Genomic DNA, 23,196 nt, shown 5'->3' with positions numbered 1-23,196 from the left:
GTACTTAAGGACGTGGCCCTAGAAATAGCAAATGCATTGGTGGTCATTTTCCAACATTCTATAGACTCTGGAACAGTTCCTATAGATTGGAGGGTAGCTAATGTAACACCACTTTTTAAAAATGGAGGGAGAGAGAAACAGGGAATTATAGACCAGTTAGCCTGACATCGGTAGTGGGGAAGATGTTGGAATCAATTATTAAAGATGTAATAGCAGCGCATTTGGAAAGCAGTGACAGGATCGGTCCAAGTCAGCATGGATTTGTGAAAGGGAAATCATGCTTGACAAATCTTCTAGAATGTTTCAAGGATGTAGCTAGTAAAATGGACAAGGGAGAACTCGTGGATGTGGTGTATTTGGACTTTCAAAACGCTTTTGACAAGGTCCCGCACAAGAGATTAGTGTGCAAAATTAAAGCACATGGTATTGGGGGTAATGTATTGATGTGGATAGAGAACTGGTTGGCAGACAGGAAGCAAAGAGTAGGAATAAACGGGTCCTTTTCAGAATGGCAGGCAGTGACTGGTGGGGTACCGCAGGTTTCAGTGCTGGGACCCCAGCTATTTACAATATATATTGATGATTTGGACGAAGGAATTGAACATAATATCTCCAAGTTTGCAGATGACACTAAACTGGGTGGCAATGTGAGCTGTGAGGAGGATGCTAAGGGGCTGCAGGGTGATTTGGACAGGTTAGGTGAGTGGGCAAATGCACAGCAGATGCAGTATGATATGGATAAATGTGAGGTTACCCACTTTAGTGGCAAAAACAGGAAGGCAGAATATTATCTGAATGGTGACAGATTAGGAAAAGGGAAGGTGCAACGGGACCTGGGTGTCATGGTACATCAGTCATTGAAAGTTGGCATGCAGGTACAGCAGGCGGTGATGAAGGCAAATGGCATGTTGGCCTTCATAGCGAGAGGATTTGAGTATAGGAACAGGAAGGTCTTACTGCAGTTGTACAGGGCCTTGGTGAGGCCACACCTTGAATATTGTGTACAGTTTTGGTCTCCTAATCTGAGGAAGGATATTCTTGCTATTGAGGGAATGCAGCGAAGGTTCACCAGACTGATTCCTGGGATGTCAGGACTTACAAATGAAGAAAGACAGGATCGACTACGCTTATGTTCACTGGAATTTAGAAGAATGAGAGGGGACCTCATAGAAGCATATAAAATTCTGATGGGATTGGATAGGTTAGATGCAGGAAGAATGTTCCCGATGTTGGGGAAGTCCAGAACCAGGGGTCACAGTCTAAGGATAAGGGATAAGCCATTTAAGACCAAGATGAGGAGAAACTTCTTCACTCAGAATTGTGAACCTGTGGAATGCTCTACCACAGAAAGTTGTTGAGGCCAGTTCATTAGATATATGCAAAAGAGAGTTAGATGTGGCCCTTACGGTTAAAGGGATCAAGGGATAGGGAGAGAAAGCACGAATGGGGTACTGAAGTTGCATGATCATCCATGATCATATTGAATGGTGGTGCAGGTTGAAAGGGTTGAATGGCCTACTCCTGCACCTATTTTCTATGTTTCTATGTTTCTATGTTTCTATGTTTCCTCCCATCTTTGTATCATCAACAAACTTGGCTATGTTACACTCGGTCCCTTCTTCTAAGTCGTTAACATAGATTGTATATAGTTGGCGTCCCAGCACTGATCCCTGCGGCACCGCATTAGTTACTGATTGCCAACCTGAGAATGAACCATTTATCCCTACTTTCTGTTTTCTGTTGGGTAGCCAATCCACTATCCATGCTAATATATTACCCCCAACCCCATGATCGTTTACTGGCTCTGATGACATTGGGGCATGACCGCAATTTTAACCCAAGGCCTGTATGGCCTTCTCTGTCAGGCCAACCCGCTGCACAAGCAACTGGAGCCACAGGCGGCCTAGAAAGGTAAGTTAGTTTAGAAAAAAATTTGTAGCCTTTTGGGCCAGGTGGAACAGGAGTTCACCGCCGGGCCCCACAGTGAAAACTTGAGCTTCTATCTCCCTCCCCTGACTGCGATGCATTTCCGACCTCATTATGAGCACTAACCTGACTGCTGGGGACTGTTCCTTTGGGCCCCCGGTGGTAGGCTCCACTTCTATCCGCTGGTCAGCTAGCGCCAGAGTTAAAATCACCCAGGTCTCAGGCTGTGAACTGAATATTTCAGGACACTTAACTTTTGGAAGAGATAGGCAGAATGGAAAAGGAGGAACAGTAGCCCTGATAATAAAGGATGGGATAAAGACATGGATGTTAGCTTAGAAAATCAAGAAGTAGAATCAGTTTGGGTGGAGCTAAGAAACAGTCAGGGGCAGGAAACATTGGTGGGAGTTGTTTATTGGCCCCCAAATATGTAGGGCAGAGTATAAATCAGAAAATTAGAGGCGTATGTAACAAGAATAATACAGTAATCATGGGGGACTTTAATCTACGTATAGACTGGGCAAACCAAATTTGCAATAATAGTGTGGAGCATTCCGTCCCCATTTCACCCCCCCCCGCCCCTACATCACACCCACATCACATCACAACCCCCTGCCCACACACACCCCACACACACCCGCTGCCCACACACACACACACACAAACACACCCTGCCCACACACACACACACACATACACACACACACACACACACAGAGCCTGTCCCCACACATACACACAGCCTGCCCACACACACACCCACACACACAACCTGCCCCCCACCCCCCCCCCACACACACACCCTGCCCACACACACACACACCCTGCCCACACACACACAAACACACACACTCACAGACACACCCTGCACACACACACCCTGACACACCCTGCACACACACACACACCCTGCACACACACACACACCCTGCACACACACACACACACACGCACACACCCTGCCCACACACACACAAACACACGCACTTACAGACACACCCTGCACACACACACCCTGACACACCCTGCACACACACACACCCTGCACACACACACACACAAACCCTGCACACACACATACACACAGCCTGCCCACACACACACCCACACACACAACCTGCCCCCCCACCCCCCCCCCCACACACACACCCTGCCCACACACACACACACCCTGCCCACACACACACACACCCTGCCCACACACACACAAACACACACACTCACAGACACACCCTGCACACACACACCCTGACACACCCTGCACGCACACACACACACACCCTGCACACACACACACACACACACGCACACACCCTGCCCACACACACACAAACACACACACTTACAGACACACCCTGCACACACACACCCTGACACACCCTGCACACACACACACCCTGCACACACACACACACAAACCCTGCACACACACATACACACACACCCTGCACACACACATTCTGCCCACACATACACGCACCCTTTGCCCACACACACACCCCTCCTGCCCACACACACATCTCCTGCCACCCCAACCCCCACCCCCACACACCCACCCTGCCCACACACACACACACACACACCCTGCCCACACACACACACACACCCTGCACAGAAACACACCCCCCCTGCCCACACACACACACACACGCGCAAACACACACACACACACCCGCGCCCCCCCTCCGCCCACACACATACACACACACACACACACACACACACACACATCCCCCTGCCCACACACACATACTCACACATCCCCCTGCACGCACACACACACACACCCTGCACACACACACACACAACCCCCCTGCCCACACACACACACACACCTCCCCTGCCCCCACACACACACACACACACACACACACACCCCCCACCACATCACGCCCCCCCCCCCATCATGTAATCTCCTGGGAGAGGCAAAAAACAGAATAAAACCCAGGGCCAATTCTGGAAAAAAATACTTGGTTAAATTCCTCACCGACCCCTAGGGCGATGGAAACTATTCCAGGATATTGCACTGACCATGAACTGTTGCTCTTTTTCGTAAACTGGTGGGGCACAGAATATCTGGGAGCCTCTTTACTAGTGCAGTGGGCCCCACTAATATGTAATTCTGCTACCTGATCTACAGATCAGTGTATTAGGTGGAATCTGAGATTGGAGTGGGCTAATTTGTTGCAAAATCACAAAACATTTCTGATCGGAACATTGCCAGATTGAAGTGATTAATCCCTCACACTCTACTATCTGGTGAGGTGGAATGGGGTGGGAGAAGGGTCAGAATGAAGTGCAAGAGTGCGTAATGTGGACAAATGTTGTGGATTTTAAGATCTGGAAATTATTCAGACTTGACTCACATTTTAATGGGTTAGTCCTTTGATGTAACTGTCCTGTACAATGCTTTTATTCAGAAACAGCATTACTTTATGGTAAATTTTACATCCGAAAATTAAAATCACACTCATGCGAAAGAATAAAATCCTAAAGAAAATACTGAAATACAGCATTGGAAATGAATTTAGCAAAAAGATCAAGATATCCACATTAAAGAACTTGGAGTTGAATAGGAACTGTTCACTTATCCTTAGAAAAACAATCCCATGTTATTCTTAAATATGCATCATTTACCTTCAGGGCTAAAGCCCCACAAAACTGGACTCCACTCAATTTTACATAAAACAGGAGATGTCATTTTTTGCTGATACCGTCTGCTTTGGTATCTGCTACGTTGAATGTATGAATACATTTTCAGACAAAGATTAACTTGTGTATTTCAGAGTTCGCGGGCAGCCCGGTCTGAGGAGGATGGAGACTCCCAGTGGGACGCCTGGGGTCCATGGAGTGAGTGCTCACGGACTTGCGGAGGTGGAGCTTCATACTCACTGCGACGATGCCTCAGCAGCCGGTAAACTCTTCCTTTCCCCTTTTCTTCCCCATCCGTTTTGCTGCCCAGAGAAAGTGATGCCAATATTGCAAATGAAACACAGGATAGATGTAAAACCATTCACTCAGCCACAACAGTATCCCCTAAACTCAGCCTCAGAATAGCACACCGTGCTTCTCCAGGGTGATTGCACGAGCTACACCTGTGACTTCTCTCTGAGATTGTACCAAACTGTAGACTGGTTTATCCCTTGGTGAGGGGAGTTGGAGATGCAAGACTGGTGAAGTAAAGGATGGTATTCTGGTGCTGATATTTCTGTTGGGCAGAGCGAAGAGAGACATTGCTTTGCAACTAAAGATCCTTAATGCTGACAGTGTTCCATAATTAGACATTTGTTGCTCTGACGTAAGGAAAGAATGTGTTGGCTATTGAATGTATTGTAACGAGTGCCATTTGGTTGAACTTGCCCACATGTTCACTGTATCATAAGTTTGCCAGGTAGTGTACGGGGGTAGGCTGCCCATTCCTGATGTCAGGAGCTTGCATGTAGGATCATTGCTGGTAGAGCATGTTTTGCTGCTGTTACAGAAATATTTAAATATATCTCAGCAAAATGCTTTCTTTTAATTTCCACAGAACTCCATGAGTTATAAATTATTTATATTTTTAAAGATGATGAAGAATCAGGTGGAACTAACAGCTTAAACTGAAACGTCCTTAATCTTATAGAGTTACACAGAAAACTTTCAAACCTTCATTGTGAATTAATTAGTGAGGATCACATACTACAACATATCTTACGATTTCTGAAAATTGTTTCCAAATGTATTATTTGTCAAAAGTATCAGTTTCCACTGAGCTCAGACTTACCCTGTACAAAGTTCCCGCAATCCTCCCCCAATGAAATATCTGCTGTGTGCTGTTTTCAATTAATAATGATTAAAATCCATATTTCTACAATGCCAGAGATGCTGTGGTCAAGCTCAAGGTGAGTCAGCAAATACACAGCTTTAAAACAACAGTGGTCTTATCAACAAAGTGTGACAGTCATGGTGTTAGAGGAAGTAAATGTGACACTTCCGCTAAATCCACGTTACATGCAAGACTTTTGCAAATTATGAGTAGATCTCATGGAGTTGTTCACAGTGAGTGGTCCTACTCTCTGATATCTGTCCTACTCTCTGATATGAGCCTTATTCTCTGATATGTGCTCTGCTCCCTGATACCCGTCCCGCTCCCTGATGTCTCTCCTACTCTGTGATATGTGTCCTACTTGCTGATATCTGTCCTGCTCTGAAATATCAGGGAGTAGGACATATATCGGAGAGTAGGACAGATATCTGCCCTACTCGATGGTATCTCTCCTACTTGCTGATATATCATCTAATTTCCAAGGTCTGCCCTGCTCCCTGATACTTGCCCTGCTCCCTGATATGTTCTTAATCTCTGATATCTCTCCAACTCTTTGTTATATGACCGACTCTCTGTTATCTGTCGGATCCCTGGATGTCCCTCCTGCTCTCTGATATCAGGGAGTAGGACATATATCTGTCTTACTCGCTGATCTCTCTCCTACTCGCTGATATTTGACCTAATATCTGAGATCTGTCCTATTCTCTGATATCTGTCCTGCTTTATAATATGTGTCCATCTCTGAAATATCTGGGAGTAGAACATATATCGGAGAATAGGACAGATATCTGTCCTACTCGATGATATTTTTTCTAAGCTCTGATGTCCGTCCTGTTCCCCGACGTGCCTCCTGCTCCCCGATATCTGTCAAATTTCCTGATATCCTTCCTGCTCTTTTACATCCATCCTACTCTTTGATGTCCTGCTCCCTGACATGCATGAGCTTTCAGTTGCTTTAGTTTCTCCAGCATTATTTTCTTATAAATAATAATTTCCTTTAACTCCTCTTGCTCACTAGACCCTTGGTTCCCTAGCATTTCTGGGATGTTATTTATGTTCTCTTCCATGAAGACAGAACCAAAGTATTTATTTAATTGTTCTGCCATTTCCTTGTTCCCCATTATAAATTCTGACTGTAAAAGACCTACATTTGTCTTCACTAATCTTTTTCTTTTTACATACTTGTAGAAACTTTTGCAGTCAGTTTTTATGTGCCTTGCAAGTTTACTCTCGTACTCTATTTTTTCCCTCTTAATCAATCTCTTGGTCCTTTTTTGCTGAATTCAAAACTACTCCCAATCCTCAGCCATGCTACTTTTTCTGGCAACTTTGCATAACTCCTCTTTGCATCTAATACTATCCTTAATTTCTTTTCTTAGCCATGGTTGGGCCACTTTTCCTTTTGTGTTTTTGCGCCAGAAAGGAATGTATAACTGTTGCAATTCATGCATTAATTCCTTAAATGTTGGCCATTGCCTATCCACCGTCATGCCTTTTAATGAATCTTCCCAATCTATCATAGCCAATTCATTCCTCGTACCTTCGTAGTTTCCTTTGTTTAGATTTAGGACCCTAGCTTCGGATTGGACTACTTCACTTTCCATCTTAATAAAGAATTCAATCATGTTCTGGTCACTCTTCCCTAAAGGACCCCGCACAACAAGACTGTTAACTAACCCCTTCTCATTGCACAATACCTAATCCAGGATAGCCTGTTCCCTAGTAGTCTCCTCAATGTACTGGTCTAAAAAAACATCTCATACACACTCCAGGAATTCATCTTCCACAGTATTACTACTAATTTGGTTTGGCCAGTCTATATGTAGATTGAAGTCACCTACGATTACTGTAGTACCCTTGTTACATGCATCTCTAATTTCCTGTTTGATGCCATCCCCTACACTACCACTACTGTTTGGAGGCCTATAGACAACTCCCACCAACGTTTTCTGCTCTTTGGTGCTCCTTAGCTCCACACAGACTGATTCTACATCTTGATTTGCTGAGCCAATATCCTTTCTCACTATTGCTCTGATTTTGTCTTTTGCTAACAATGCCATACCACTCCCTTTTCCTTTTTGCCTGTCCTTCCCTAAATATTGAATATCCTTGGATATTCAGTTCCCAACCCTGGTCACCCTGCAACCATGTCTCCATAATTGCAACTATATCATATCCGTTTACATCTATTTGCGCTGTTAATTCATCTGCCTTATTACGAATGCTTCGAGCATTCAGATACAGTGCTTTTAGATTTGTCTTTTTAACATTATTAGATATCTTTACATTATTTTGTACTGTAGCCCTATTTGTCTTAATGCTATTTTTTCTGACCGGGACCCTATTTGTTAGTGCACTATTTTGTTTGTATGCTCTGTCCCTTCCTGATATAATCTGGTTATCCTTACCACAATCGCTTTCCTGCATTGCTTCCTTTTCTTTTCTCTTTATCATTCTTGATTTCTCTCCACTGGGACCCTCCTCCACCATCCCCCGCCTTATTTAGTTTAAAGCCCTGTCTACCTCCCTAGTTATTCGATTCGCTAGAACTCCGGTCCCAGCATAGTTTAGGTGTAGTCCGTCCCCACGGAACAGCTCTCTCTTTCCCGAGTATTGGTGCTAGTGCCCCACGAATCGAAACCCACTTCTCCCACACCAACCTCTGAGCCACGCATTCATCTCTCTGATTCTATTGACACTATGCCAATTTGCTCGAGGCTCGGGTAATCATGCTATTATTACCTTTGTGGTTCTGCTTTTCAATTTAGTCTCTAGCTGCTCAAACTCTTTCAGCAGAACCTCTTTCTTAGTTCTACCTATGTCATTGGTACCTACATGTACCATGACAACTGGATCCTCCCCCTCCCACTCCAAGTTCTTCTCTAGCCTGGAGGAGATGTCCTTTACCCTGGCACCAGGTAGGCAACACAGCTTTCAGGACGCACGCTCTCAGCGGCAGAGAAACCTATCTATCCCCCTAACTGTACTGTCCCCTACTACAACCAACTTCCTCTTTACTCCCCCCCCCCCCACTTGAATGGCTTTCTGCATCACGGTGCCTTGGTTAGTCTGCTCGTCCACCCCACAGTCTGCACACTTGTCCTCAAGGGTTGCAAAAACCTCAAATCTATTGGACAAGTGCAGGGACTGAGGCTCCTGCAATACTACCTCATGGATCCCCTTACCTGCTTCACTCGCAGTCACACCCTCCTGCCCCTGACCATGTGTCAATTCTAAAGTATTTAATCTAGAGAGTGTGGCTCTCTGATATCTGTCCTGCTCTCTGATATCCGTCCTGCTCTCTGGTATCTGTCCTGCTCCCTGATATCTGTCCTGCTCCCTGATATCTGTCCTGCTTCCTGATATCTGTCCTGATCCCTGATATCTGTCCTGCTTGCTGATATCTGTCTTACTGTCTCATATCTCTCCTACTCTCTCATATCTGTCCTACTCTCTGATCTCTTTCCTATTCTCTGATATCCATCCTACTCACTGATATCTCTCCTACTCACTGATATTTGTCCTAATCTCTGATATCTGTTCTGCTCCCTGATATCCATCCTACTCACTGATATCTCTCCTACTCACTGATATTTGTCCTAATCTCTGATATCTGTTCTGCTCCCTGATACCCGTCCTGCTCCCTGATACCCGTCCTGCTCCCTGATACCCGTCCTGCTCCCTGATACCCGTCCTGCTCCCTGATACCCGTCCTGCTCCCTGATACCCGTCCTGCTCCCTGATACCCGTCCTGCTCCCTGATACCCGTCCTGCTCCCTGATACCCGTCCTGCTCCCTGATACCCGTCCTGCTCCCTGATACCCGTCCTGCTCCCTGATACCCGTCCTGCTCCCTGATACCCGTCCTGCTCCCTGATACCCGTCCTGCTCTCTGATATCTGTCCTGCTCTTTAATATCTGTCCTACTCTCTGATATCTGTCCTACTATCTCATATCTGTCTTACTCTCTCATATCTGTCCTACTCTCTGATATGTGTCCTACTCACTGTTATCTGTCCTGCTCTGAAATATCAGGGAGTAGGACATATATCGGAGAGTAGGACAGATATCTGCCCTACTCGCTGATATCTCTCCTGCTTCCTGATATTTTTCCTGCTCTCCGCTATCTATCCTACTCTCCGATATCGGTCCTAATCTCTGATATCTGTCCTATGTGCAGATATCTTTCCTACTCTCCGATATCTCTCCTAATCTCCGATATCTTTCCTATTCTTTGTTATCTGACCAACTCTTGGATATCTTTCCTAATCTCTGATATCTGTTCTACTCTCTGATATCCGTCCTACTCTCTGATATCCATCCTACTCTCTGATATCTGTCCTATTCTCTCATATCTGTCCTTTTCTCTGATTGTCCTGCTCACCGATATCTTCCCTACTCGCTGATATCTTCCCTACGCGCTGATATTTGCCCTACTCCCTGATATCTGTCCTACTCCCTGATATCTGTCCTACTCCCTGATATCTGTCCTACTCCCTGATAGCCAGTAGGGTAGCGTTGCTGGTTAAAGAGGAAATTAACGCAATAGTAAGAAAGGACATTAGCTTGGATGATGTGGAATCTGTATAGGTAGAACTGCGGAATATCAAAGGACAGAAAACGCGAGTGGGAATTGTGTACAGACCACCAAACAGTAGTAGTGAGGTTGGGGATGGCATCAAACAAGAAATTAGGGATGCTTGCAATAAAGGTACAGCAGTTATCATGGGCGACTTTAATCGACATATATATTGGACTAACCAAGTTGGTAGCAATGCGGTGGAGGAGGATTTCCTGGAATGTATTAGGGATGGCTTTCCAGATCAATATGTCGAGGAACCAACTAGAGAGCTGGCCATCCTAGACTGGGTGTTGTGTAATGAGAGAGGATTAATTAGCAATCTTGTTGTGCGAGGCCCCCTGGGGAAGAGTGACCATAATATGGTAGAATTCTTTATTAAGATGGAGAGTGACAGTCTTAATGCACAGACGAGGGTCCTGAAATTAAGGAAAGGTAACTTAGATGGTCTGAGACATGAATTGGCTAGGATAGACTGGTAAATGATAATTAAAGGGTTGACAGTGGATCGGCAATGGCAGATATTTATAGATTACATGGATGAACTTCAACAATTGTACATCCCTGTCTGAAGTAAAAATAAAACAGAGAAGGTAGCTCAACCGTGGCTAACAAGGGAAATTAGGGATAGTGTTAAATCCAAGGAAGAGGCATATAAATTGGCCAGAAAAAGCAGCAAACCTGAGGACTGGGAGAAATTTAGAATTCAGCAGAGGAGAACAAGGGGTCTAATTAGGAGGGGGATAATAGAGTATGAGAGGAAGCTTGCAGGGAACATAAAAACTGACTGCAAAAGTTTCTATAGATATGTGAAGAGAAAAAGATTAGTGAAGACCAATGTAGGTCCTTTGTAGTCAGAATCAGGTGAATTTATAATGGGGGACAAAGAAATGGCAGACCAATTGAACAAATACTTTGGATCTGTCTTCACTAAGGAAGACACAAATAACCTTCTGCAAATACGAGGGGTTTAAGGGTCTAGCGAAAAGGAGGAACTGAAGGAAATCCTTATTAGTCAGGAAATTGTGTTAGGGAAATTGATGGGATTGAAGGCCAATAAATCGCCAGGGCCTGATAGGCTGCATCCAAGAGTACTTAAGGAACTGGCCCTAGAAATAGTGGATGGTGATCATTTTCCAACATCCTATTGACTCTGGATCAGTTCCTATGGATTGGAGGGTAGCTAATGTAACACCACTTTTTAAAAAAGGAGGGAGAGAGAAAACAGGGAATTATAGATGGTTAACCTGACAACGGTGGTGGGGAAAATGTTGGAATCAATTATTAAAGATGAAATAGCAGCGCATTTGGAAAGCATTGACAGGATCGGTCCAAGTCAGCATGGATTTATGAAAGGGAAATCATGCTTGACAAACCTTCTGGAATTTTTTGAGGACAAGGGAGAACTAGTGGATGTGGTATATTTGGACTTTCTAAAGGCTTTTGACAAGGTCCCACACAAGAGATTGTTGTGCAAAATTAAAGCACATAGTATTGGGGGTAATGTATTGACGTGGATAAAGAACTGGTTGGCAGACAGGAATCAGAGAGTCGGAATAAACGGGTCCTTTTCAGAATGGCAGGCAGTGACCAGTGGGGTGCCGTAGGGTTCAGTGTTGGGACCCCAGCTACTTACAATATACATCAATGATTTAGATGGAGGAATTGAATGTAATATCTCCAAGTTTGCAGATGACACTAAGCTGGGTGGCAGTGTGAGCTGTGAGGAGGATGCTAAGAGGCTGCAGGGTGACTTGGACCAGTTAGGTGAGTGGGCAAATGCAATATAATGTGGATAAATGTGAGCGTATCCACTTTGGGGGCAAAAACAGGAAGACAGAATATTATCTGAATGGTGACAGATTAGGAAAAGGGGAGGTGCAACGGGACCTGGGTGTCATGGCACATCAGTCATTGAAGATTGGCATGCAGATACAGCAGGCAGTGAAGAAGGCAAATGGCATGTTGGCCTTCATAGCTGGGGGATTTGAGTATAGGAACAGGGAAGTCTTACTGCAGTTGTACAGGGCCTTGGTGAGGCCACACCTGGAATATTGTGTTCAGTTTTGTTCTCCTAATCTGAGGAAGGACATTCTTGCTATTGAGGGAGTACAGCAAAGGTTCACCAGATTAATTCCCGCGATGGCAGGACTGACATATGAGGAGAGACTGGATCAACTGAGCTTGTATCCACTGGAGTTTAGAAGAATGAGAGGTGATTTCATAGAAACATATAAAATTCTGACAGGATTGGACAGGTTAGAGGCAGGAAGAATGTTCCCGTTGCTGGGGAGTTCCAGAACCAGGGGTCACAGTGTAAGAATATGGGATAAGCCATTTAGGACTGAGATGAGGAGAAACTTCTTCACTCAGAGAGTGGTTAACCTGTGGAATTCTCTACCGCAGAAAGTTGTAGAGGCCAGTTCGTTAGATATATTCAAAAGGGAGTTAGATATGGCCCTTACGGCCAAAGGGATCAAGAGGTATGGAGAGAAAGCAGGAAAGGGGTACTGAGGTTGAATGATCAGCCATGATCTTATTGAATGGCGGTGCAGGCTCGAGGGGCCGAATGGCCTGCTCCTGCACCTCATTTCTGTGTTTCTATGGCCCCAAGTTTCCACATGATTTGCTCCTGATTCTTAGGAGCAACTGGTGGAGAACGGAGTATCTTAGAAATCGGAATTCTCCACATTTAAGTTTTCTGCAGTTCTAGTCAGGTAGAACAGTTTCACTTTTGAACAGAATTTTTTTTTCAAAAGGGGGCGTGTCCGGCCACTGACGCCTGATTTGAAAGTTTCCACAGTGAAAACGTACTCCAAACTAACTTAGAATGGAGCAAGTGAAGATTTTTGTAGGCTTGAAAAAACCTTGTCTACACATTAAAAAATCAGGCGCAGGTTACAAATTAGGCGTCCGGAACGAGGTGGGGGGGGGGGGGGGCGGCGGTGGGGGGGAGGGAAGTCATTACATTCTACAATAAATCCTTAGTTATACTTATACAAATATTATACAAATAAATCCAACCTGAATAAAAATTTATAAGCAAAGAAAAAATTAAATAAACCATGTTCCTACTTGTGTGAAAGTGCTTCAGGCAGGCCTTTCAGGCAGCGGTTTCCCGACGGCAGGCAGGGAGAAGGCTGCAGGAAGCCTCAGAACTTGAGGCAGCCGTTCCCAACGGGCCCGACCGATGGCAGGGAGGGGGAGGCAGTGAGAAGGCTGCAGGAAGCCTCAGAACTTGAGGCAGCCGTTCCCGACGGCAGGGCGGGGGAGGCAGGGAGAAGGCTGCAGGAAGCCTCATTACTTGAGGCAGCCGTTCCCGGCGGGCCTGACGGACGGCAGGGGGAGAAAGCTGTAAGAAGCCTCAGTGCTGATCATGGAAGGGCAATGTGGTTTTATTAAAAAATGTTAAAAATTGAAGAACTACAAAGCATTTGAATAGTCTCAAACAAGTGCATGTGTCCCATTTATCACAGTCTATCTTTAATTACAGAATGCACTCCCTCACCCTCACACACAGAAATATCAAGAAAATTAAAATACAAGCCTTTGCAAGGGTTCAATAAACAAATTTTCACTTTTTCTGCAGCACTTTTTAAAATGACCGAGTGCCAATGTTTCCTTCACACTGCGCGTGCGCGAACGCTCCAACGCGCACGCGCAGGGTTGCCGGCATGAAAAAAAACTCATTTAAATGGTACCCGCCCCCTCCTACTTACAAAATCGGCGCGAGTGGTAGGCTCCGCCCCCTGGGCGCCGTGCCAAGCAGGCATCGAGCTGCAAAGCACTTGAGAATAGCGTGTTTTTTTTCAGGCGCCGTTTTCGGCGCAAAAAACAGGCGCCCAGCTCGGAGGGGCACCTGTTTTGCCGCGTGTGGAAACTTCGGGGCCTATGTTTCTATGATCTGCTCCCTGATATCTGTCCTACTGCCTGATATCAGTCCTAATTTATGATATTCCCATTCTGTGCTTGTGGTTTTGTTTGCATCTTTATCGTGCCGTGATGTCTGTCTTTTTCACACAGCTGATATTTTTTGCTGTTGTGATCTTTGCATTTTGTGTTTGTCTGCAGTAATTCATGTGGACTTGCAGGTCTGTGTGTTGATAAATGGATCTTACATCGGATGTTTGTCCATCTGTGCTACTGGTTTACTTTGTTGTTGTGTCTGTGTATGGTGATTAATGTTGTTGATGAATTGTTGTAATGAATTATTGATTTCTATCTTTGAAGAGATGTTTTGGTCTGACAGGATCTCTGTAATTTGCGTAATGACTATCTTTCGGTGTGAGGTTTTGGTTTTGTCTGCATTTTGTCTTTTTATGTGTCTATGTCTGATGCCTGAAGACTAGTTTTATATTTTTAATTGCTGAAAATCTAATTAGGAAGGTGAAGCAGTGATGAAAGTAGACGAGGAAGGTGAAGAGGTGAAATAAATAATTAGAGGTTGGAGTGGGAGACGAATGAGAGGAAAAGATAATGCTGGAGGAGAAAAGCAAATGAGGAGAATTAAACTTAAAATTAAAGGGGAGATAAGAAAGACATCAAGGTGGAAGTGGAGGAAGAGAAATGGTAGAGTCAGGAATGGCAGAGAAGAGAAATGTCAGCACAGGGTAGACTCTGAGCAGCTGAGATACAAGGATTGTGGTGGAGTAGAAAGAGCAGGAGAGCTGGGAGAAGAGAATGGGGAGGTTGGAGGTGCGAGGCTTAAAACTACATCGTGGCAGGTGCATTTTTAAACTGGGAATCTCCATTATAAATGTTTACTTTGGCAGTTTCTATAATAAAATGTTGACATAAAAATGTTATCAAAGATCATGGTAACAGGAAGACTTTTAACAACAACAAAGATAGATATATATCCTACCTGACATCAGTCCCGCTCACTCATCACCCTTATCCTTGCTAGCTTACATGGCTCAAAGACCCCCAACACCTCAAATTTAAAAATGTACTCTTTGTGTTTAAATCCTACCATGACCTAATTCCTCGCTGTGTCTGAAATCTAATACAGTCCTACAAGCCCCCTCCTCTGCCCACTGTTGGCGGCCATGCCCCAAGCTCTGTGACTCCCTCCCTAAACTCCTCCGCCTCTCCATCTCCCTCGCTTCCTTTAAGCCCACCTCTTCGACCTAGCTTTTGGTCACCCCTTCCAAATATTTCCCTTGCCACAGGTTCATGCATGTGTGAAGCACCTCGGGCGTTTTTCTACCTTAAAGATTACGGGCTCAATTTTAGCCAGGAGTTGCTCCGTTTTTTTTGGAGTAGGCTGCTTTTTCTGGCGTAACTTAAAAATCCCCAGTTTCCCCAATCAATTTGCACCAGTGTAACTGACTTAGTTACGGTTTTTTTTAGGTTAGTTTGTTTTTTCTCAAAAGGGGGCGTTACCAGCCACCTACGCCAGCTCTGGCCATTTAGGCAACTTTGGCCAGCTAATAGTTACTCCAGTTCTACTTAGGCCAGCGTATGTGGCCGCTTCACAAAACTCTTGCGGAGAGATAAAGAAATCGGCGCAGGTAAGTACATCGGAGGCCATTCGGTCTGGGATAGGGGCGGGAAGCAGAGAGGACCTGGACCTAAACCAACCAAGCCTTACCCTTAGCAATGTTTGCCAACAAAAACTACTAACAATTCTATGAGAAATAAAAAATTAAAGTCCTACCTTCATCTTCAAACTGCAATTCACCTTTCTGCACTCGGGACAGAAAGGCAGCGGGCTGGTGTGGGAGGCCACTCGGCCTGGGCTAGGGGCGGGACAACGCACCGGGAGGCCACACGGCCTGGGCTAGGGGTGGGACAACGCACCGGGAGGCTACTCAGCCTGGGATAAGGGCAGGAGCGAGTGAACTGGCCAGCATCGGGATTCAACGGAGAGGCTGCAAGCAAATCAATGGAGAGGCTGTGGGGGTGGGCGGGCGGTGGGGGGGGGGGGGGGAGGCGGGGGGCACAGGTGTCAGGGGGAAGGGAAGGAGCTAGCAAGCATCGGGGGCCACAGAGAAGGAGGGGCTGCAATTCAACGGAGAGGCTGGGGGGGGGGGGCGCGGAGGGAGAAAGGTCACAAGACTCAAGGGGGGGGAGGAGGAGGGAGAGAGAGGTCACAAAACTCAAGGGGGGGAGGGAGAGAGGAGAGGACAAAAGACCTTTGGGTGTGGTCCATCCATACAGACCTTGGGGTGGGGGGGGGGGGGGAGGGAGAGAGAGCGAACTGCGAACCTGTTCTGCCTGCTTTCCTGCCGTTTTGACCTTCTTTGAAAGTTTAACTTTAAGTATGGGGGCAATATTGACAATGCCATACCTTTTGCAAGCGTTCTGCATCATTGTGCTACGTAGGAGACAATTGATTAGAGCTCATCACATCAGGAACATCAGAGCCCGTAGGCTGCTGGGCAGAAAGCCTTACCCACCTCGGCAATTTCAAGTCAGGCGTTCTGACCTGAGTGATGCAGAATGCGTTAAAAGGCTGTGTTTCCGCAGAGAAGTTGTCCGTGAGAACTGTGAGTTGCTGAGACCAGACTTGCAGCCGAGAAGCGGCAGGTGGACTGCTTTGTCAGTTGAAGTGAAGGTTACAGCTGCACTTTCATTCTATGCATCCGGATCATTTCAAGCTACAACTGGAGATGTGTGCGCCATCTCTCAACATGCAATACATGTCTCCATTTGCCAGGTCACGGCTGCACTGTATGCGCCGAGGAATGACTTCATCAAATTCCCAATGATCGCCCAAGCAATCCATAACAGGAATGTGGGGTTCTCAAGGATTGCAAGCTTTCCAAAGGTACAGTGCTGCATTGGTTGTACCCACATCGCCTTGCGAGCACCTTTGAAGGATGTCGAGCTGTTCAGGAATAGAAAAGGCTTCCACTCCATTAATATGCAGCTCGTGTGTGACAACATGCATCGCATCATGTCAGTCAATGCAAGATATCCTGGCAGCACCCATGATGTGTTCATCCTACGCAACAGCGCTATATCTGCCATGTTTCAGCAGCAGCCAGAAGGGCAGAGCTGGCGACTGGGAAACAAAGGGTAAGGCCTCGCCACCTGGTTCATGATGCCCCTACGCGTAACCCGGACGGAAGCTGACCGCCAATACAACATGTCGCACATTACAACGCGCAGCATCATAGAGAGGACCATTGGCATCTTGAAACAGTGTTTCCGATGCCTGGACCATTCCAGACGCTACATACAATATTCCCCTGAGATTGTCGGTCAGTTCACTGTTGTGTGCTGCATGCTGCATAACTTAGCCATCATGAGGCAGCAGCAGCTGTTCGTGGAAGACCCAGCTGCGGTGAGAGTGGCTGATGATAATGATGTGGAAGATGCAGGTGACGAGCAGGAGGAGGAGGAGGAAGATGAGGATGATGATGAGGATGAGGAAACCATGCAAGTGCCTGAGGCCGGAGCCTGATGGCGAAGGAGGGTGGGTCATTGTGCTCCTTTAACGATTGCTCGAGCCTTGCACCAGCAGCTCATCCATGAACGCTTTACTGATGCCTGAGGGCTCAGCGACAACTATTCCACATGGACATGTTTATTTTTTGGAGCTGTTCTGTAATGTGTTGTGTTAATGGAACATGATTCAATTTTAATGTAACATATATTTTATTCAAAAATTTACAGTGTACTTAACTTTACTGTAATAAAGGCAGTAGTGCAGTCATTTTGGCTTTGTACCAAGCTTATTCCTTCTAACATCTCGTTTAATGTGCACTTCTTGATTGCGGGGGGTCGGGAGGGGGGTGTCAGGTGGTAATGTGGAGGGCCTGGCTTGGGGCTCTTCGGAGGCTGGTGTGAGGATTGCAGTGGGAGTGGCAATTGATTCTGTCAATGGGCGCATGGTCTGGGTGTGTACCCTTATTGCAGCAGCTAACTCACACATGCCCTCCCTCATGCACCCTGACAGTGTCTCAGTGGACTGAAACATTCCCTCCCTGATAGCCTGTCATTGCCAGTGTTGTCCTTTAGAAACATAGAAAATAAGTGCAGGAGTAGGCCATTTGGCCCTTCGAGCCTGCACCACCATTCAATAAGATCATGGCTGATCATTCCCTCAGTACCGCTTTCCAGCTTTCTCTCCATACCCCTTCATCCCTTTAGCCGTAAGGGCCATATCTAACGCCCTCTTGAATATATCCAATGAACTGGCATCAACAACTCTCTGCGGCAGGGAATTCCACAGGTTAACAACTCTCTGAGTGAAGAAGTTTCTCCTCATCTCAGTCCTAAATAGCCTACCCTTATCCTTAGATTGTGTCCCCTGGTTCTGGATTTCCCCAACATCGGGAACATTCTTTCTGCATCTAACCTGTCTAATCCCGTCAGAATTTTATATGTTTCTATGAGATCTCCTCTCATCCTTCTAAACTCCACTACCTCTGTCATTCCCTCCCTCATGGCCACTGCCGTGCTTTGCACTATCTCTGACACTCCCTCCCTCACGGATACTATTCCTTCATTGATGTTCTCGGACATCGTTCCCATTTCCCATGTCATTGCTGTTACTTCTCCCAACAGTCCCGCTACCTCATCACTCACCTCACTGATGGTGTCCAGGAGTGATCGGGTAAGGTCAATGCTCTCTGCACTCAATGACATGATCTGAACCACATCTTTTGCATCCTGCACCTCAGAAGAGCGTGGTCGATTTCTCCTTCACCTCACCCTGGGTCTGCCTCGCGGCATCCCATTGGGAGCCGCATCCTCGGACAGTGGGGCCCTGGATGTGCCTCGCAGCATCCCACTCGGACCCGCATCCTCGGATGGTGGAGTCCTGGGTGTTATTTGTTGCAGCCCACTGGGACCCGCAACCTCGGATTGTGTGAAAGCGTGGAATGTCTCACCAGAACTAAAACCACTAGTCATGGAAGGGGGGAAACCATGGAATATCCCCAGCAGTACTCAAAGCACTAGTCATGGAAGGGGCTGGCAACTCCAATAACTGCACATGCTCCATATTCAGTATATAAGTGGTAGCTTCATCCAGCTGACCCAATTCCTCTCACCCCCATGTTGGTCTGGAGGGTTGGATTGGAAGGCGTTCTCATCTTCAGGCTCGTCTGGGTCTGAATCTTCTGCATCATCAGGATTGGCATCAGATTCTGCAAAATATAACAGAACAGTCAAATGATTATCAGCAGAGGAGGGGGCAGGATGGGTGGCATGAGTAGGATCACACATAGCAGGCCAGGCAGCAGGTTGATTTGAAGGGCCACGATGAATTTTCAGGACTTACCCTCTCCCTCGAGTGTGGGCCCAGCTTGTGCAGTACTGATTGTTTTTCTCCAGGCAGGACCCATCAAAGCAGTGACCCTGTCTTCCAAGGGTATCAGTGCGTGCAGATTTGGCGGGCCTCCTCCTGTTCGAGTTCTTTCTCTTTTGTTGTGGGCCAACTTTTTTTGCAAAGGTGAAAATGCAACTTTTTAGAGAGGGTGTCTTTCTGCTGGGTGGGACATATACAGCTGGTCACATTTACAATTGCAATTGCATTGAATAAATGAAAATATTACTTACACTAACTTGACCAAGGTCCTGCCATTTCTTTTTACACTGGCTTCCAGATCTCTTGGTGTTCACCAATGTGCAGAAATCTTCTGCAACTTGGTTCCAGTATTTCTTCATTTCTTTGAGTGGCACTTTTATGTGACCTCTGCTGGTATCCAGCTCCTGCCATCTGGTCTCAATGACATTAACTAGTGTCTCCACTTCTTCCAGCAAGAAATTCTTTGTTCTGGATCCACGTTGCTGCATTGCTGTATTGCTGCAGCAGCTCTGCGACACTCACAGCACTTTTCCAATGCTTTTAGACACCAAGTACTGATTTTTCCAAATACAGCACTCCTTCTGGTACTTCTGTTGGCATGCAGCACTGACTTTACCAAACAGAGCACTGCATCTTGAATTCAGCAGTGATTTTCCTACCACAGCACTCCTTCTGGCATGAAAACACAAGCAGCTAGCTAGCTCTTTAAAAATGGCCGATTGCCAACTCGCAGCGCTACTGCTCATGCGCGGACATCACCATTCTCCACTGCGCATGTGCAGACGTCCCAGCACATTTTCCAGTGCAGAAAGCAGGCTCCACCCCCCGGGTCGACTGGCCACGCTGTGCGAATGCAGTGAAGAGGCCAGACAGCGGCCAAAGTTGCAACACTTTTTTCCGGCGCATCTCGGAACGTACATAAGCACCACATCTTCGGTAAGTGCGCTGGAAAACGGGCTCGCCTATAATTGAGCTCTATATAAGTACAAGTTGTTGTTTATCTATTCTTTATCTATTCTATCTGGTGTAGTTATGACTAGTTATTATTTCTGAAAAATCATGCCTTCTTGCATGAACAGATGTGTATTTCAAGTTTAATTGTCTTCCAATTTTATTCATTACTTTCCAAAATAATAACTTGAAAGGAAATCATCAACCAATTTCTTAGCACACTGACCTTTCACATCTGGGAATCGAGTCAAAGCCCACCCAGACTGTTCTTACCCTACAGCTATTAGAATTACATAGGATTACATAGGATATACGGCACAGAAACAGGTCATTCGGCCTAATCAGTCTATGCTGACGTTTATGCTGCAGTCGAGCCTCCGCCTGACTTTCCTTATCTAAATCTATCAGCATAACCCTCTATTCCCTTCTCCCTTATATGCTTGTCTAGCCTCCCCTTAAATGCATCTATACTATTTGCTTCAACCACTTCCTGTGGTAGTGAGTTCCACATTCTCACCACCTTTTGGGTAAAGAAGTTACTTCTGAATTGCCTATTGGATTTCTTGGTGATTATCTTATATTGATGACCTCTAGTTATGCTTTTCCCCACAAGTGGAAATATTCTCTATCTATCCATTCTATAAAAACCTTAATCCTAAAATAATTAATTGGCCAACTTCATCCTCATTCTATTAGGTACAAACCTACAATTGGCTATAATCACTGATTTGCAGTGACTGAATAAGCCACATTCCATTGTTGTTACAGGATTCTAGGATTTTTGCTGTTTGCAGATTGCATCAGAGATTCTGACTTGTACATTTAGACCCATCGCTTTACAGTGACTGAATAAACAAGATGCTGTTTTTATTACGTGGGATCTGGAATTTTTACCAATATTCTATATTCCGATTCCATTATATTTCTGTACAAAATGTAAATCCAGAGGCCTTGGTTATAATTCAGCAGAAATAGGTACAAGATTGGCCAACTTATCAAGGATGATCAGTATAGAAAACAGAATATCGCACTGGTGCAGTAGAGGGAGCTCTGCTGAGGCTGCGATTCAAGTACATGGTTGAGTGTGACCGAGGAATCTCAGCTCTGTTGCTTGTGAACTAGGACTAATTGCTGGCACTGGGTATCAACAGTGAAGGAAGCTTCAACCCTCCGAACTGACACCCTTCACTTTGACCACAAAGGCAACAAGAAAAAGATCATTTAATGTAAACTTGATTGTATTTGTTTATCTTTTCAACTGCCAGTCAACTTCCTGGTTACGATCAGGTGCACTGGCCTCGGTCTGCTGGCAACCTGTGAAAGGAAACACAACAAGCCTTATATTACTAGATCTCAGCGATTGGGGAATATTTTATCAAGTTGTGATTGATTGGTTTAGAAGTGTTGGGAGGAACATTGTGGCCATTGCAAATTTATTTTTCTAAATATCCTTCTACTGTGATCAAAGCTTATTAGAATATTAATGAATGTGTTAGACACAACAAAGTGCAGAGGTAAAACTATTTATAATTATAATATACTGAAACTTTATTTAAAATGCCAAGTTTGACATGCAGTCTTACAGGATACCCTGGCTGCTGTAGTGTGAGGCACCAATTGAATCTAACTCCAGCAATTCAGTTGGTATCATTCACTTAGCAACTTGTCCATACTGGTCATTGCTAAACTATAAGATAACAGTCAGAAAAAGAATTTCCAAATGGCAAGTGTCTATTCACAGTCAGAACTATCTCTGTTAACAATGTGTAAAATCTAACTCAAACTATGGTCAGTCTGTGTCTCACAAATTGCTCTACAACTGCCAAGAGTTTCACACTGCCTACTGCTCTTTGGGTGATGACAGGTACAAGAGACTTTCTGTATTTAGGATGTATGTCTGACATGCGGTTTATAGAGGAATGCTAAATCGATAAAATAAAACTTTGTAAGAGAATAAATTTCAAACATGAGTTTACAACAGGACACTTGGGGAAGGGGATCACTGAGAGGCTAAAACATTACAATATTACACATTCTATTCTTACATTTCTGTATAATACACAAGTATGATATGTATTAATAGCTAATAAACATGTTCACCAAACATGTAAATGGAAGTGTTTTGCTGAGTGACGAGAAGACTGCTTCAAAGGAGGTAAAATGTTTTGATAGCAGCTCCTTGTTTCATTGACTTCGTCTCAAATATCTGCTGTTTTTCTTCACTCTGAAATCTTACAGCTGCTGTCGGCTGTTTCAGGGCCGGTGGTACATTCTCTTAATGCTTCATTCAGACAAAGATCCAATTCAGTCCTTTGTTTTTCCACCATACTTAGAGGCGATGGTATTGAATTGAGCAGAATGGTTGAGCAGGACATGACTAGCTGTTAATGACACTCGGGACACTGCAGCATTAGAACTGAATTGTTGGTACAGTACTAAAGCAACAGTACGAAAGTTAATAGCAAGTTTTTCTTTCCAACAAGAGGTAGTCCTGCTGTTAGAACATGGAGCAGGAACAGTGTAAACAATGCAAGTCAGAATTGTATCATTTATTTCCATTGGAATAATCTGAGTTAGAATGAACTATCTTCTCACTAGGGAAGTGAGTCAAGGGAAGGATATTGCGAAATGAAAATTACATTTTACGCATTAAGGGGGAGAAATTGGACCTTTC

The 23,196-nt window shown here is 45.3% G+C and overlaps 1 protein-coding gene across 1 annotated transcript in view; it reads left to right on the top strand.

The window, feature by feature from the left end:
• Positions 1 to 3,927: 3,927 nt before the first annotated feature.
• The window catches only part of LOC139260510 (ADAMTS-like protein 1), a 456,828-nt gene continuing 437,559 nt past the window's right edge, over positions 3,928 to 23,196 (top strand). Inside the window, exons 1-2 of the mRNA XM_070877021.1 lie at positions 3,928 to 3,978; positions 4,713 to 4,840. Coding sequence (XP_070733122.1) covers positions 3,928 to 3,978; positions 4,713 to 4,840 — 179 coding nt within the window. The remainder of the gene's footprint in view (positions 3,979 to 4,712; positions 4,841 to 23,196) is intronic.

The sequence above is a fragment of the Pristiophorus japonicus genome, chromosome 1, assembly GCF_044704955.1.
Source record: "Pristiophorus japonicus isolate sPriJap1 chromosome 1, sPriJap1.hap1, whole genome shotgun sequence".
Lineage (NCBI taxonomy): Eukaryota > Metazoa > Chordata > Chondrichthyes > Pristiophoridae > Pristiophorus > Pristiophorus japonicus.
Note: the sequence above shows the minus strand (reverse complement) of the source record. Positions and strands in the feature narration are given on the sequence as shown.